This window comes from Colias eurytheme, chromosome 5 (assembly GCF_061535395.1).
Source record: "Colias eurytheme isolate Ceu_HAF_F1 chromosome 5, ilColEury1 Martin Lab GWU primary, whole genome shotgun sequence".
Lineage (NCBI taxonomy): Eukaryota > Metazoa > Arthropoda > Insecta > Lepidoptera > Pieridae > Colias > Colias eurytheme.
This window is the reverse complement of record NC_142984.1, coordinates 793,249-811,338: the sequence shown is the minus strand read 5'-3', so window position 1 is coordinate 811,338 and position 18,090 is coordinate 793,249. Positions and strand designations below refer to the sequence as shown.

General features: G+C 33.0%; 1 protein-coding gene across 1 annotated transcript in view; it reads left to right on the top strand.

Moving 5' to 3' along the window:
* Iyd (Iodotyrosine deiodinase) overlaps positions 1-12,830 on the top strand; it is a 31,524-nt gene extending 18,694 nt beyond the window's left edge. Inside the window, exons 2-4 of the mRNA XM_090101673.1 lie at positions 9,156-9,377; positions 11,155-11,471; positions 12,379-12,830. Of these exons, the coding sequence (XP_089957799.1) occupies positions 9,156-9,377; positions 11,155-11,471; positions 12,379-12,561 (722 nt within the window). The 3' untranslated portion in view covers positions 12,562-12,830. The remainder of the gene's footprint in view (positions 1-9,155; positions 9,378-11,154; positions 11,472-12,378) is intronic.
* The last annotated feature ends 5,260 nt before the right edge of the window (positions 12,831-18,090 follow it).

Genomic DNA, 18,090 nt, shown 5'->3' with positions numbered 1-18,090 from the left:
GTCTTATCAAGCAGAGATTGTCAGTGCTGTCAGGAGTAAAATAGTCGATATATCGATTAAAACGAATGAATATTTATTTTCATTTTTAGTTTTATATAAAATTCAAATGCTTTATAAATCAGAAATATAAGTTAACTGCGATACATATTTTATTTTTAACTTTTTAGCACGCTATTTATTTAGGTAATTCTACACATTTTTACTCATGGCGGCCGCACTTTGTAAGAATATTTCTGAAATGTAGCTGGCCGCTTCAATTTTAATTACAATGTCATGTTTGTCGTTTGACTTTTGACATTTGATTGAGGTTTTTCGTTTCGTGGTTAACTTATTTTCTTCATCTTTATCGACTTTCGCTACGTATTACGGACACTGACGATCTCTGTTATTACTACCAACCAACGCTTGCACACCGGACTTTGATTACCTGCCTTTACGACTCACTACTGCTACCCTACCTGGACACCGACTTTGCATCCGATTTTTCATTTACAAATATGAACTGCATCAACTGTGGTATTAATGCTAATCGTAACAATGCTATACGTATGCATTTGTTACAAGATAACGCAATAATATCAATTATACAAGGGTGTGCTGCTCCTCTAACGGTTAGTGGATTAGGATTATCTATAAGGTACCTATTTAGTACTAGCTATTGAAATCAAACAAAAACGTAAACACACATTGTTTTATATATATACTAGCGGTCCACCCCGGCTTCGCCCGTGGTACCTACATGTTTAAACTATCCTATCTCTCAAGTTGGATCGAACTCACACTATTCACTTTCTTTTGTCCAATTGTAATATTAATTCTTTATTTGTAGATCACTCACTCTGATCACATATGTGATGAATGCTGGAAACTTGCAAATGATTCTTTGAGGATTGAAAATCATGAAGAAGACACTGTAACTCTTGGTCATCAACGTGTATGCATTTATTGTGGACGTTCTGTATTGCGCACACGGTTTCATTTACTAAGAACTGATTCTCAACGCGATCAAAGAATGAGAGCAGTGGCCAGTGATATTAGAGTGGATATTACCTCGTCATTTAAGTTATTGAGTGTTTTGATAATATTTTAAGTAAAAAGTTGCAATAATCTTCTTTTTAAATCTCAAAGTAAAAATAAAAGGTGTTTTAACAAAGTATTTCTTTACAGATTGGAAATAGAGCAACATATCTATGTCATTCTTGCTGGGTGAGGGCTCTCATAGGAAGGGAAGCAATAACAGTTTATTATTGTAATTGTTTAGTAGGAAGAAGAACTGTAGGTTGCTGCTGTCACGTTATGTGCATAATATGGTACCTTAGCTGGGCATGGTATCAACCAGATTTAATGCTGCCAGCACAGTTTCTGGATGATGTGTTAATTGTTTATGATGATAATGATGAATAAACGATTTATGAAAAAACGTGTTTGCTTTTATATATAAGTGCCTACGATTATTTGGTAGGTAATCTAAAAGAATAAAAGTTCGATCCAATATCTCTATTACCTAACTGTTCTTCTGTTACACTCTTTATCTAAATAATGTATATTATAGGATATAAACTTACCTCTACTTAGAAAGAAACAAAGCTATTCATTGAACTCGAGCAAACCTAACCTCAATTTTAGTGACGTTACATGCTCAATATCTCTGCTATCCCATAGAACAGATCTTTAATTGTTATATATATAGAATCTGTATATTTTTATCTATTTAACCCCACATAAATCATCAGTGTAACGATCAGGCCCAAAGTCCTATGGGAGTTTGCCATTCTCCTTTCCATTCATTCCGTGCGTTGTATTAGTAAACAAGCTTTCCACCCGCGGCTTCGCCCGCTTTGCCTAAAACTTAAAAAATTATATACTAAAACCTTCCTCGAGAACCACTCTATCTGTGTAAACAAACCGCATCAAAATCCGTTGCGTCATTTTAAAGATTTAAGCATACATAGAGACAGAAAAAGCGACTTTGTTTTATACTATGTAGTGATACCAATGATATTTTATGTATAGATACGTTATATACTCACAATATATCCAAAAAAAATGCTTCATATGCAGTGTCAGGCACACACAAATACAATTTTCATTTTACTTAATTTATTACATTGACATACTGTATAAGAGAGATGGCTCTAATAAAATTATATAAACAAAAAAGACAAAGATAGTTTGTCACTTCCGCGCAGGTGTAAGCAAAAGTCATAAGAATTCGCCAATTAAATATAAATAAACAAATAGTTGCCATGGTAATTGGCATAGACTAACGACACAGAAGGTTCAATGTTATAGAATATAGATGTTAGGTTTCCTGCACAAGTAAATAAATGTGACAATTTCATTTACTATTTTATGATTATTAATTATTATGATGTCGTATTACAATGAAAAAAAAAATTTTTTTTGGAGATATAACTGTATTAAGTATAATTATTACTAGCTGTGGTGTTTGTTTTCGGTCATCATCATTTCACCCAATAAACACCCACTGCTGAGCATACTGCATAATCCTCCTTATAGAACTCCATAAGGACCGATCTTACGCTATTCGTTTCAAGGCAGTTCCCGAAACCCGTACAAGGTCATCACTCCAACTTGTAGGATAATTATAATAATAGTGGTGCCTAGATGAAAAAAAAAGGATGAAATAAAAGAAAGGATGAAGTATAAGCCTTTTTTATCTAAAACACAAATAAAATTTATGTTCAATAGCTATTTACAGAAAAGCAAATATAGCATTTTTCGTCAGTAGCGATAATCTTTTCTTTAATGTTTACGTATATTCAACATCATTTTATTTTTATTTATCATTTTATTATTGCAAACAAACATTTTTGGCATCACGATTTCATTGTACATATAATAAATAGCTATATTTGTTAATTATATGCACTGGATGTAAACTGTGGATTTAAATATAAAAATAATCAAGTATTTACCCAAATCGAAATTAATAAAATAACCGTTCTATTTTCAATAATCGTATCTACATGATAATCTTTGAACACAGTGTACGCTAGCTTTGTCACACTAGTGATTGAAGCAATGTTTTATCCCTTTCATTATTTCAATACACGTGTCAAGCAAGTGTCATTCATAAAGAATTGTAAATTGTTATTTTTACTCTTAAACTGTAATAATATAATATATTTTGCTGTGATATGATATTCCTTTATCTTTTTTTATTTTTTTGCACGAATACGTGCACTTTCTGAACACACAGGAAGGCATTTTCGACAACTTTAATGTACCTATCGGCATATACGCTCACTGGGACCGGTGACAATCTGACTGATTGCATTGGTCCCAAATAGGACCAATTCACGGAATCAGTTTTAGTGCGTTGATGACGTATCTACCTCTTGTTTCTATATATAATATCATTGAGTGATACATGTACTTTCAAATTCAAACCATACCGATTTCCTATGTTTCTTAAAATGCGTTCATTATGACTCGTATATGTAAATATAGGTATTCTACAGAAGAACAGGCTAACCTTTATTGTTTTGAAAATAAAAGCAAATGAGATAAAACCTGATTGTGTGACACGTATATAAGCAACCAAGATAAATAAACTCATATCTCTTGCACTTTATATGGGTAAAAGGATGTTTATGTATGAATCATCTGCTTTAAAGACTGATTTTAATTCCAATACACACCTATCTTACACTATTTGTGTGTATGTAGAGTGAAGACTGTAGTAATGTGATTTTAATTTCCTTTTTATTGCACGCTCTAACTTTTGTGCAGAATGTGCCCGAACCGCAAGTCGCTTAAAAAAGCAGCAAATAAGGAAAAGTTAAAACTTTTCCTTATTTCCTTATTATAAAATGTTTTACATATTATATAATTTTAGTATAATTCTCCGATAGACTATTTACAATTGAAGTTTGAACATTTCTATCAGGTATTGCACTACAAGAATAGAACTGATTATAATGAAACATCGATTTCCGAAGACCTATGAATGTTTAATCAGACCTTCGTACAATGCCCTTTCAATCGATATGATATGCTTCATTTTCTCTTTATATTTTAATAATTGACCTGCAATATAAACTATCTGCTAACCAACATAAGTTTTTCAGTAGTTTTTCTTTAATCTTTAGGATTTATAATATTTATATATATATATATATATATATATATATATATATATATATATATATATATATATATATAATATTAATTATTGCGTAAGATAACTTACTTACCTATTTCGAGTAATTAAAACTTGCTAATAATTCTTTTGCACTTCAATGTTTAATAGATGACTTCTTTGATTAAATTATAGTTTCTTTAATTTATAATGGATAGTTATAAAAGATCGATCGCATGTTTAATATTATAATCTACTGACATTAGACATAGGTACTAGGTAGGTAGGTATAATATATTATTATCGATACAAGATTACATAATAAATATTGTGAACATATTCTATATCCTTATTATCGGCCTTTTGCATTAAAAATAATAAAACCGTTAGATATTAATTTTTTGCATCGTTAATTAGTTATTTATTAACTTACTCATAAAATGTCTTAGCACTTGAGTCATCTTGAATGTTATTCGGTACTTACTTATTTAGTTTAAAAATACGTAGGTACCGAACAATTAGAAACATGCTTTTTTGGATTGGATGACAGAAACGAAAAAAATGTAATTATTCATTGTACCCTTTTAATTATTGTACCAGACAATTCATAGAGTACCAGCTATTTTATACCGTACTAAATTTGATAATAATATTTTTTATATCTTCTCATCACTACAATCCGTCAACAACGATTAAATTAATTTTATTTAATTAAACTTTTACGAGGATTCACCCTTGACTTTTGAGGAGGTAATTTTATATCTTAATATCAAAGTACATACAGTTTGAAGATAACCGCTTTTTGCATAAGTTGCGAAACTAATTGCATAATTAAAAGTTAATTTATTACAAATGTTCCAAAGTTTTATGTTTTATGTCAAAAATATAATATAGATCTTAGATATATAGATGCTATAAGGATATGTTTCCGTTTCAATAAAGAATCGCACGGGCATTAAATGAAATAAAATTATTGATATCAAACACAATTCATAAAATTACATAAAATTCGTGACTCAAGGGCAAAAGTAAATGATGGCGTTAGATTCTTAGATCATTAAGTAATGATCTAAGGTTAGATTGAATCATGCAATTTTTCTTATAGGTACAATAAACCTTACATCGAGGTTATTGTAAGTACTAATGATCATGATTACCTTCTTTTAAATTTTAATATATATTTATACCAGGGATGTAAGTTGTAACGGAGGTAGTTTTATCGGAACCGAAATCGGAATCGGAGTTTTCAAATTTGGTTTATCGGAATCGGAATCGAAATCGGAATCGAAATCGGAGGCAGGGTCAGTTTGTTTAAGGACAAATAAAACATGATTTATAGTCAATTCTTTTCATTTTTATTTTTTATTATAAAATAAAAAACAACTGTGAAAAAAAATAGGCATAATTCCAAATGAACAAAAGATAAAATTAATGAATTTAAAGTTTAATTAAAATTAAAACCCAAAGTAGCGTGTTACATTTGGTGACATTACAATAAATGAACAATAGCTAAAGCAAATTAAATCAAAATGGACTCCAAAAGTAATGTATTGTACTTTATGAACAAAAGCTTTGATGCTTTGTAACAACTAACAAGTGAAAAAATAATTGATGATAGAGTGCACGGAGTGGGGGTCGGGGGATTCCCCGCGCGACATGTATGAACCTGTTCGGCACAGGCCGTCGCGCGCCGCCCGCTTTGTTTCGTTCGACCTCCGATTAACATCCGATACAAAAGTATCGGAACCGAAGTCGGAACCGAAAGTGTAGGGCGCTTGTGCACTACAAGGAATTTTACTGTCCGGCATTCCGATTTTTTACGGTCCGGTTTGGCATGAAAAATCCGATGAATTGGCTTGTGCACCTGTCCGTCTTTACTCGGATCAGTGCGGTACAGTTCAAGGAAGTTTGGTGGTAGAATGCTATCATATTTTTTTGCATTTTACAAGAAACGAGTAAAAAATATAGAAGATGAAATATTATATTACTTCGTAAGATATATTATTCTATAAAAAGTAAAGTTCCGTAAGAGATTTAAAATGCGTGTTTCACTTATTTATTTTAATCGGTGACGAGGAGCTAAAGCTATTCCCACTTGAACTTTAACTTACCAACACTTACTTAGATAATAATTATAGGTCAATGCTTGGTCAATGTATATGTCACGGCTAAAGGTAGGTGAGAACATAAACTTAAGATTAGCCGGCTAAACTTAGGTTTATTTTCGACGAGGTGTTAATGTTAGTTTGTTCTATCTTTAGCCGGCTAAACTTAAGTGTAACCGCAGGCCCGTGGCTAAAAATGTCGGGGTGGGTAGATTTGGTTAGCGCCGGGCCGGTGGAGGGCTTGAGGGGCCCGCACAGTGCCAGAAAATACTCGCCCTGTTCCTTACATGTATTATAGTAACCAAATCTACCCACCCCGACTCAGGGCAGAAAGCTGGTGGCTAGGTTAGGTTAGGTTAGAACTCTTAAGACCCGCACGAGCCGAGCGAGCGCAGCGAGCGTGCTGCGGCAGCAGCCGGCGAAGTGCCAGAAAACACTCGCCCTGTTCCTTACATGTATTATAGTAACCAAATCTACCCACCCCGACATTTTTAGCCACGGGCCTGCGGTTACACTTAAGTTTAGCCGGCTAAAGATAGAACAAACTTACATTAACACCTCGTCGAAAATAAACCTAAGTTTAGCCGGCTAATCTTAAGTTTATGTTCTCACCTACCTTTAGCCGTAACATATATAAAATAACAATACCGACTTCTCAAATTTCATTGCCAACTAAAAGAAAGTAAAACAAGAGCTTGCTTTCAATTGGCATATGCAGTAAAAACATTAAAATCCAAGCAAGTGGGCATTCGAAAACAATTATACCTACAGCGACTCGTAGACACAAAAAACCATCCGGAATAGGGAAAAGTAAAATGTCGGACAGTAAAATTACGTATAGTGCACAAGCTAGTATATAGATTAATGGCGTGCCATACCGGACCGTAAAAAATCGGAATGCCGGACCGTAAAATTCCTTGTAGTGGACAAACGCCCTAATAATAATCGGAAGTTCCGACTTAACGGAACCGGAATCGAAGCTCCGTTACATCTCTGAATTTTATACTAATATTAGTAATATTATATACCTAGGCTAAATATTAGTTTGTGTTTGTCCTAAATTATATAATACAAAATGAATTTCCAGCTGTTCACATTATATTTATTTTTAAATGTAAAACACAAAATTTAATTATATTTAATAGTACGTACTACGTAGTAACGTAACTTGCGATCACAATAAAAAAAATAATGATTAATAATAGGTAAACGAATCTGTATATCTATACAAATACGGAATATCATAAAGCGCGTCACACACGGTGAAGATACTATAATCCACAAAATTTCGGGTCATTTGTAACAGGATGGCGGTTCTACAGGGGTCTTAGTACGCAATGACAAAAAGAAAAATGATGGTCAGATCGCTGATACCGGATACCTTAAGATACTATAACGTTTTATATTAGAGTATCTTAACATAAAATATTATAGTATCTTCACCGTGTGTGACGCGCTTAAAACAGTATTATTTTAATGAATCAAACGAGATGTATAAAATATAAATCCAGATGGTCAAGTATATAAGCCCGTATAACTATAGAAATAATAATCTAAGTTATTTCTTATCTTCCTATCAACCTACCATACCGTTTGAAGTAGGTATTTAAAAAATACTTGCAATATAAACAGTATCTACTCGTGGGTTTTTTTATGTGGTTTTCCTTAAAATTAAACACGAAGATTATGGCATAATATTTAAATAGTCAACTAACTAAAGCTAGGAAACTCTATCACTACATAGTATAAAACAAAGTCGTTTTCTCTGTCCTTATGTCCCTTTGTATGCTTAAATCTTTTAAACTACGCAACGGATTTTGATGCGGTTTTTTTAATAGATATAATTTATTAGGTTTTAGACAAAGCGGGCGAAGCCACGGGCGGTAAGCTAGCTGGCGTATAAAATTGAACACCAGTTATGTAGAGACTAGAGAGTCAAGTAATAAAGTGAATCCTTTTGATCATTAGCTGAGAATATATAGGCTACCTTTAGCAACACTTAGCAGCAAGCAAAACATGTGTTCAGTGTCACTGACCTTTGATTCCTAATCTATTAAAACATTTTTGTTATCAAACTAAGAGAAACGGAGCACGGCCAGCTTTATCTCCTAACCTACATTATACTGATAAGCGTATTTAGAACAGAGCTTTTTATTAGTGTGTATTGTTTGTGTATTATGTGTTTCTTATTCTCTCTATTTAATAAAAAAAAAAAGTTCCAATTCATTCCTTAAATAAGAATAACTATGAGAATAATGCCTAGTAGTACGTCCACTCTCTTCTTTTCCAATGTTGTCTTGAAGCATTCAACGTACTGATTTTTTTTATTTCATTACAAATATACGATTCCTAAGTATAAAATAAATCAAAGTATAGAAATTTGTTCGATTCTCGACTTACGACCATCTTTTTACTTTCTTTAAAATTTTCAAATATATTGGATATCTATTTCTCATCATTTCTATATACTTTGTATAATATATTCTATATACTCATACATAGATACTTATCTCTGAGATACTCATCTAAATATTACTGTTGAGATAGCCTAATAGATCAAACAATGAATAATACTGCGGTCTGCGACTGTGTTCTCATACCGCATTCATTAAATAAATAATAAAGATAGTAATTATTTGTTTAGAGTTTAGACTACGTTAATGTTTACAAAATACTATAGTGTTATCACATTGTTATCACAACGCACCGTGAGACCGTGACGTAGTTGAAAGAAAAAAATTACATTTTCTTTTATATGTATTAAGGTACGAACAAAATTTAAATATCTAAATATCTATTGTTCTGTTATTAAAAAAAATGACCTTATGTAATTAATCGCACCCTTTTTTTCATTCTACATACACTGTATCCTAAAACAAACGATTTAATAAATCCAATATCATTTTATAGGTTCAAATTCTCAACCAAAAACCATAATCTTCCAGATCATGAACACCCGGACGATGAAGACGATCCAGACTTCCTGGTCCCTGCAATACCAGAAGACACCCCCCACATACCATACAAGCCCATACGAAGGCCTGTCACCGACATGATTCAGAGGTCACGGGACTTCTATGATCTGATGGCTGCCAGGAGAACTGTGAGGAGGTTCAGCACGGAACCTATCCCTCAAGAGGTTTTGGATAATATTGTTAAGACCGCTGGTAAGATACAAAACCAACTATAAAATGATGTCCTAATTAAAAAGACAAAATATCCTGTTGTATTAATGTCACCATTTATAACAACTCTAATGTAAAATAAGCAATAATTTTATATTCAGTTACTGGAGTTTGCTATTTCGTGATGAAGTCAATTTTTTTAAATTATAACAAATTAATAAAAGACAAAAACTTGTAATTTTTTTTATACTGTTCGCCTCATTTTACTTGTATAAAACATACACAATTCACGGTCTCGAATATCTTTCCAACCACCTAAAGCTCTTATTTTTGGTTTCGTGTTCTTTATTTTATATGAAAGAGACTGAGGATAAAAACTTTTTTTCACCATATTTACAAACTTTTGAACAGCTATAACTTTTTCTACTTCATGACAAAACGTATCGTTACTATACTGACATTTTTCAAATCGAAACACCCTTGAACTTTTTATGGAGAGAACTATGAGTTTTCCCTTCTTCGTTCTACTAGCTATATATTTTAGAGAATTACTCCACAGATAATCATTAGAGGTACAGAAATAATTAGATAAGCTCTTGAATACATTCCATGTAGTTCTGTTAAAAGCGACAGCGATATTTTCACTATAACCCCAAGTTTCTATAACTGATGTAGTCTCATTGATGTGATAGTCTTTTAGTTTCGGAAATCGAGTGCCAAGCGCGATCATATCATAATCAGGATAGTGATTTGGCAATATTTTTTCCACCAACTTCATAACGTAAACTAGGTCCTCTGCTACATACTGATCTTCTTCCAAAAATAGTATATTACCAATGTAGTTTCTTGTTATAGTTAGCTTGTCGAATACAGTGCTAACAGTCCACCACCAATGATGTTTTAACTGAGCCATATCTGGGTTTCTATATCTAATGTTCTCTTGACAACTGATTAAGTTTGTAGGGCAGTATTTCAAATCTGGACCAGGAAAAGCAATTGGGTGTATTTGGACATTATATGGGTAAACTATTCGTAAATATTTTGTGAAATAAATCCTTTCCATCAAGTTATTAAGTTCGTCGTCGATATAATCATGAGAGAGTATAATCAAACACTTGTGGATACCTATAGCCTGTTTTAAAGATTCTAGAAGCTGTTCTAAATAGTATGCTCTATCATGCACTTGGATAACAATAACTAGGGTAAAATTGGGGCCATATGTGGATGAATGTTCAATAAGCTGCTCTTTGTTAATATCACTTATAAATTTTCTTATTTTCATAACTTCTTCCACATCAAAAACTGGTCTATCAGCGGACATTTTATCAGAAACATTGTCGTTATATTCATCGTACCAAGTTTTTTCATCAAAGTCGTAATATGAACGTCTACCGAATAGTGAGATTAACAGAAGTAAAATTATTGCAGATAGCAAAAGTATAACGACGCCCTTGTAAGAAATCTTCATAATATACATATTAATTTATAAAATAAGTGATACAAAATGATAAAAATAAATATAACATATAAGTCGAATTTTTTTTTTCGAAGGGAGTCAATCAAGAGTATAATTATAAACAATGTCAGCTAGACTTTTTAATATTTTGATAGATTAATAATAATGCGTTCATTCGCGTTTCTTTATCAGATACGTTGAGATAATAACTCAAAATGTATCACGTATTCTTCACGTATTATATAATGAACTAGAAATAAAATGCTTTATGATATCTTTCTTACATGAATTCAGCAAAATCCTTGATATTAGTAATTATAAGTGATGAAGTTCCTAATCAACTTTTAAAACCCCGTATTCCAGGCACATCACCATCAGGTGCCCACACGGAACCCTGGACATTCGTAGTAGTCCAAGATCCATACATGAAAGCAGCTATTAGAAGTATCGTAGAAGAAGAAGAAGAATTGAATTACGCTAGAAGAATGTCCAGACAATGGGTCACAGATTTGAAACCATTTGCTACGAATGCTAATAAGCCATACTTGTGTGATGCGCCAGCTCTAATCCTGATGTTCAGACAGACACACTCAATAAGAGAAGATGGAAAGAAACGTATGCATTATTACAATGAGATTAGTGTTGCGATTGCAGCTGGATTTTTATTGGCAGCTATACAGGTGTGTACTGATTTGAATTATATTGGAAGGTACATACCTATGCTAAAATTAAATACAGGCTAATATGTACATAATAATTTAAATATTGGAGCATCATCTGTATCAAAAGTTCTTTAATTTCTTAGGAGTAAATTAGCTTCATTTAATTTTTACGTCATGATAAAAATTCAGTAAGTATCAATTTTTTATTCCATATTCATGTTCCAAATCTTACCGCATTCTTAATAGTCCGGGATACATCGCCCATTTTTGCAAGTGATTACTATCAAGCTAATTTTTCGTGAGTAGCTTTATTTTGATGAGATGCCCAATAATTTCATGTACGAAACTCTCGATTGTGGTAGCTTACAGAGGTAACAAGGATAAAAATTTTTGATTTGACGGTTCTCAAATATTTATTACGTAATTTGTAGGACAATATGTCTGTTGAATTATATAAGTATTAAATAAGTGAAAATAAAAAAATCAGCTGGTTAGTAATCATTTATGATGACTTCGTTATCGATACACATTGGAAAGGGGGACTCTTTGATCAAACCATAGATTTTGTAGGACAAATATTTTTTCGAATAATTTAGATAATTATCTTGAGATTGAACCAAAAAAAAACATTCGGTTAGTAATTAATATTTGAGAACCATCAAATCAAAATATTTTATCCTTGTTTCCTCTGGTATCTACCACAATCGAGAGTTTTTTACATGAAATTATTGGGCATCTCATCAAAATAAAGCTACTCACGAAAAATTAGCTTGATATTAATCACTTGCAAAAATGGGCGATGTATCCCGGACTATAACCACGCGGTAAATAACGAATTTAACCTTTTCAAATATAATGTAATATTTCTAATTGTCTATTTTGTAACCCTACCTTTTGTTTTCAACATCTAAAATATCCTTTCTAGTACTGCGGCCTAGTGGCTCTCACGTCAACTCCTCTAAATTGCAACTCGCGTCTCCGAACCCTATTATCTCGACCACCTAACGAGAGGCTGGAACTCCTGTTCCCTGTGGGTAGACCTCATTTAGAGGCTAGAGTACCGGATCTACAGAGGAAATCCTTGCCAGAAATTATGGTCAGCGTCTGATGATGTCTGAAAGTCTGGTCATGATTAGGGACAATTGCGAATGATTCTGATGCTTTGGCTTGAGATTTTTTAGGATTGGGTAGTAAAACTTGGTGAAAATGGAAAAGCTTGAATTGTAAATCCTCATTTAACATAAGTGTAGATAGTTAGCTAAAACAAATAGGTACTTAGTAAATCGCTTTGGATAATATAACCAAAGCAACAGTTCCAAAGATGTAATATTGGTGCTCAATGTGATATTTCTTGCTCAATTAATAAATATATTTTATCATCATAATTTTTGTTTTTTTTCCAATCCTATTATCGATGTCTATTCAGTACAGTACATTTTCTTTCCTGCACAAGGAATCAAATGCCATAACTACAGAATAATACAAACAGCTAACATCGCAAATTTATTAACAACAATTCAAAAAATCCAAAGTCCGGTACGGCACAGTCGGTAGGCGGTAGGGTAACGTCAACGTCTGCGGCGTCGTCGTCGTCGCCGACGTCGCATGGAGCGTCGCCGACGTCGGCGGCTGCGGCTGCGGCGACGTCTGCGGCTGCGGCTGCGGCGACGTCGGCGTCGGCAGCTGCGGCGACGGCGTCGGCGACACTGTAAACATTCATTATTATAATAATAAAAGGTAAATAATGCAATTTTTATCTATAATATTGCCCATTTCCTTTATCCTACATAGGCTTTTGAATTAGGGCTGATTTTTCAATCCTTGGATAAAACTTATTCGTCGAATAATGTATAAAACTACCATTTTAAAAACGTATTCTAATTGTCCGTATTTGACAGTTTACGTGACATTTTAATATTATCGTGTAATACTTTATTGGACGGATAAGTTTTAACTGAGCATTGAAAAATCGGCCCTTAGTTACATATATTTCAATCATAATTTGTTTTGGTATTCCTTTATTTGCTTTTTTGCATGAGTCCATAAAAACGACTTATTGAATAATTTATGAATTTATTCCGCAATTTCAATGACATACTAATTATTGCAAACGATATATAACTATATAACATTCTAATGAAAAATTAATTCACATACTAGAGATTAAACAATATAATCTACTTACGTCTTCTGCTATAAACAATGATATTATATATAGAAACAAGAGGTAGATACGTCATCAACGCACCAAAACTGATTCCGTGAATTGGTCCTATTTGGGACCAATGCAATCAGTCAGATTGTCACCGGTCCCAGTGAGCGTATATGCCGATAGGTACATTAAAGTTGTCGAAAATGCCATCCTGTGTGTTCAGAAAGTGCACGTATTCGTGCAAAAAAATAAAAAAAGATAAAGGAATATCATATCACAGCAAAATATATTAAATTATTACAGTTTAAGAGTAAAAATAACAATTTACAATTCTTTATGAATGACACTTGCTTGACACGTGTATTGAAATAATGAAAGGGATAAAACATTGCTTCAATCACTAGTGTGACAAAGCTAGCGTACACTGTGTTCAAAGATTATCATGTAGATACGATTATTGAAAATAGAACGGTTATTTTATTAATTTCGATTTGGGTAAATACTTGATTATTTTTATATTTAAATCCACAGTTTACATCCAGTGCATATAATTAACAAATATAGCTATTTATTATATACAATGAAATCGTGATGCCAAAAATGTTTGTTTGCAATAATAAAATGATAAATAAAAATAAAATGATGTTGAATATACGTAAACATTAAAGAAAAGATTATCGCTACTGACGAAAAATGCTATTTGCTTTTCTGTAAATAGCTATTGAACATAAATTTTATTTGTGTTTTAGATAAAAAAGGCTTATACTTCATCCTTTCTTTTATTTCATCCTTTTTTTCATCTAGGCACCACTATTATTATAATTATCCTACAAGTTGGAGTGATGACCTTGTACGGGTTTCGGGAACTGCCTTGAAACGAATAGCGTAAGATCTGTCCTTATGGAGTTCTATAAGGAGGATTATGCAGTATGCTCAGCAGTGGGTGTTTATCGGGTGAAATGATGATGACCGAAAACGAACACCACAGCTAGTAATAAATACTTAATACATTTATATCTCCAAAAAAAAATTTTTTTTCATTGTAATACGACATCATAATAATCATAAAATAGTAAATGAAATTGTCACATTTATTTACTTGTGCAGGTAACCTAACATCTATATTCTATAACATTGAACCTCAGAGCAATATAGGTTTATTGCTCTGAGCATTGAACCTTCTGTGTCGTTAGTCTATGCCAATTACCATGGCAACTATTTGTTTATTTATATTTAATTGGCGAATTCTTATGACTTTTGCTTACACCTGCGCGGAAGTGACAAACTATCTTTGTCTTTTTTGTTTATATCATTTTATTAGAGCCATCTCTCTTATACAATCTGTCAATGTAATAAATTAAGTAAAATGAAAATTGTATTTGTGTGTGCCTGACACTGCATATGAAGCATTTTTTTTGGATATATTGTGAGTATATAACGTATCTATACATAAAATATCATTGGCTATAAAAATAAATACCCCATGGCCCATGGCTTACCCTACAAGACCTCCTACGCCGACGGCGACGTCTGCAGCACGCGTCCGCCGGCTCCGAGCCCGCGCGCGACGCAGAGCGCCCGCGGTGCGTGCATTTTTCGCCGTGCCTGACACAATTTTATAGCAAACATTATTGGAAATGTGTTATCTATTCAAATGTTGCAGGATCTTTTGTGTTATCGTGGCATTGCATTGGAATTTGGAACGAAGTCATTCCAGTCATTAATTAAAATAAGAAATGAATAACTACGATGAAGAGCTAAGTAATTATAACATAGTGTAAGTCCCGTGTAGTTGGATAAATATTTTCGATCGATTTTTTTTTGTCGAATAAAATAATTAAAACAATCGTAATTTAATCACCTCTTACTAAGACGATCATCATCATTTCCGCGCATGTCACTGCAACAATGTATTGAATTATGAGTGAAAAAATTAAAATATCCACTTACTCGTAGGCAAAAACTAAATAATATATCAGTCTGTATTGATGCGGAACTTGATCTAAACACTACTTGACTATTTAAATAAAATTTCAAGGAAAATAAAATGTTACTGGAAGGTAAAAAAAAAGAATTCCTTATTTCTTGTAAATTTTCGAGATCTTAGATGTGATAAGATTGTGCATCTACTAAGTGTAAATTTTTAATAATAATGTTTTCTACATAGTAAGTTGATTTCCCAAAAAATACAATCCATATTACAAAAATTATCGACTTTACTAACGAATTCTCAGCTTTCTTGTCATTCTGCTCAGCATCACCCTTTTTCTTAGCGGACGTCTTGTCGTGTTCGGAGTTGCGGCGCGCTTCTGTTGCCCGGCGACGCCTCAAGTAAAATATCATGTGTATTATTTTGTCATAAATCCGTAATAATTAGAAAGAAGAAAGAAATAAAGAATTAAGCGTGTGTATAGTAGGTAATAACGTTCTGGAAAATTTACACGCCTGATAATTTAACATAACGAAGTATATCATTGACAACACACAATTTTTTGCAGGCGTTAAAAATCTTATATAAGTCGACAAGTTTATTGTGATTGTTGTTAAATATTTATTATAATTTTTTAACATGACCATGTTTGCAATTAGCTTTACATTTTTAGCCATAGGTACACGGTACATGATATCGTAGCGAATACTTTTCCACTCGAAACTTGGACGCATCTCCAATAGAGCGACCTTTTAAGGTCACTATTCCATGTTCAGAGCTATACAAAAAGCTAGAAATATTAACAACTTTGATCCTATCTCGTCAATTACACTACAAATTATAACGCTTACTTCCTATTCATTTCCAAATACGTCTTGATCCTGGCGGCATACCGCGGCGCGTCATGGTCGCTCCTCTTGCGCAGGAACGTCACCACGTCGTCGCTGAGCCTCCTCTCCCGGTCGCCTTCAGGCTCCATACCGCCGCTGCCTCCCGACATTACCTGCCATTAACACGCTTTACTATGCAATTACGACAACCACATTTATTTTCTCCTAACTGTGCGGGCTTCGCATGTGGAAGATCAACGTTGAAGATACGTCGTACCAACTAAGAAAAAATACGTGTGCTCATGCACAACACTTTGCTGCCTAAAGGACATAAAGACAATCATTTCTTTTTATACAGAATGTTCCACCGTCGCTCAATGGAGCTTAGTTTTGCATACGCTAGCTTATCCTACGAATATTATAAATGCGAATATTTGTGAGGATGGATGGGTGAATGTTTGTTAATCTTTCACGCAAATACTACTGAACCTAATGTAATGAAATGTGGTATGTAGGTAGCTGAAGACTACTTTTTATCCCGGAAATCTCACAGGAACAGGAACTATGCGGGTTTTTCTTTGAAAACGCAAAAAATCTTACCATGAGTTAGATGGCGGACGCCAAAACATTCTTGTATGTTTTTAGAAAATTTTAAGTAAAATAAAAAAAAAAACACAAAAATAAAATATAAAAAACCCAACAAGATCTTCACATCACAAAATTTTATTTGTTCTATCAGGTGTCAGATAAATTCTTTTTATGAAAATTGTTTTGAGAAGATGAAAATGCTGCCAGGTATTTTAAGTACACAAACTTTTTGTTAATTCGACTCTCATATAAAACCTTTTTGTTTTAACAAATCCGAGTCACAAAGTTTATAGAGATTGTCTAATCTAAAAATGAACGCCCCTCCACTAAACTTAATTGTTTCAATGTGTGAGGACAAATAATTATTGAACCACTTTATATGTGTGCGCGCGTCGATTCTACTGCAAACTTTGACACTCGCGCACTGATTTGTCAACTAATCGGGCGATCAGTTCAGGTGCCTAGCATTGTATGGCGGGGAGAGCGCGCTATGTACGGAATGACACGTCCGTTCTATCGTGCATCGCGTGATTTATGCACTAGTTGGCCAACTGGTCCTGTCGTTCGGGCATGGACGGGACTGGAGGACTGAACGACCAATGAGGCAGACCAATTTGTGTGTATTGCGTCTATACACGTACTTTGAATGTGAGCGTAAACACAGTGGAGGGGCGTTCATTTTTAGATTAGACAATCTATACCTTCCACTTTCGACTCTCGAGAGATAGTATCATTATTAATATTTTTCCGTAATAAAAGTTGTTCCTTAATTATTTCCATCAAAGAATATATTCATATATAATTATAGTAGATATAATATTTTTTAAAACTTGCATTAAATACATGGTCTCCTTTACCTTTAATTACAAGACAATGTGTTAATTTTTTAAAGTAATTATATTTAATATTAAAGAGTTTTTCTCTGTTTGATATCATAATATATTTGTTTTTATAAGTTATTGATGGTATTTTGGATTATCCATCCTTTTATTTTTGTTTTTTATTCGTAGAAATGATATTATTATTAAATACATTCCGACCTGTGATTTTCATAGAATAGTAAAAAGTACAGTAACTTTGAAACAATTTTTTTTAAGTAATATCTTCCTCTTAAAGAAAACTCAGAAAAGTGTTAAA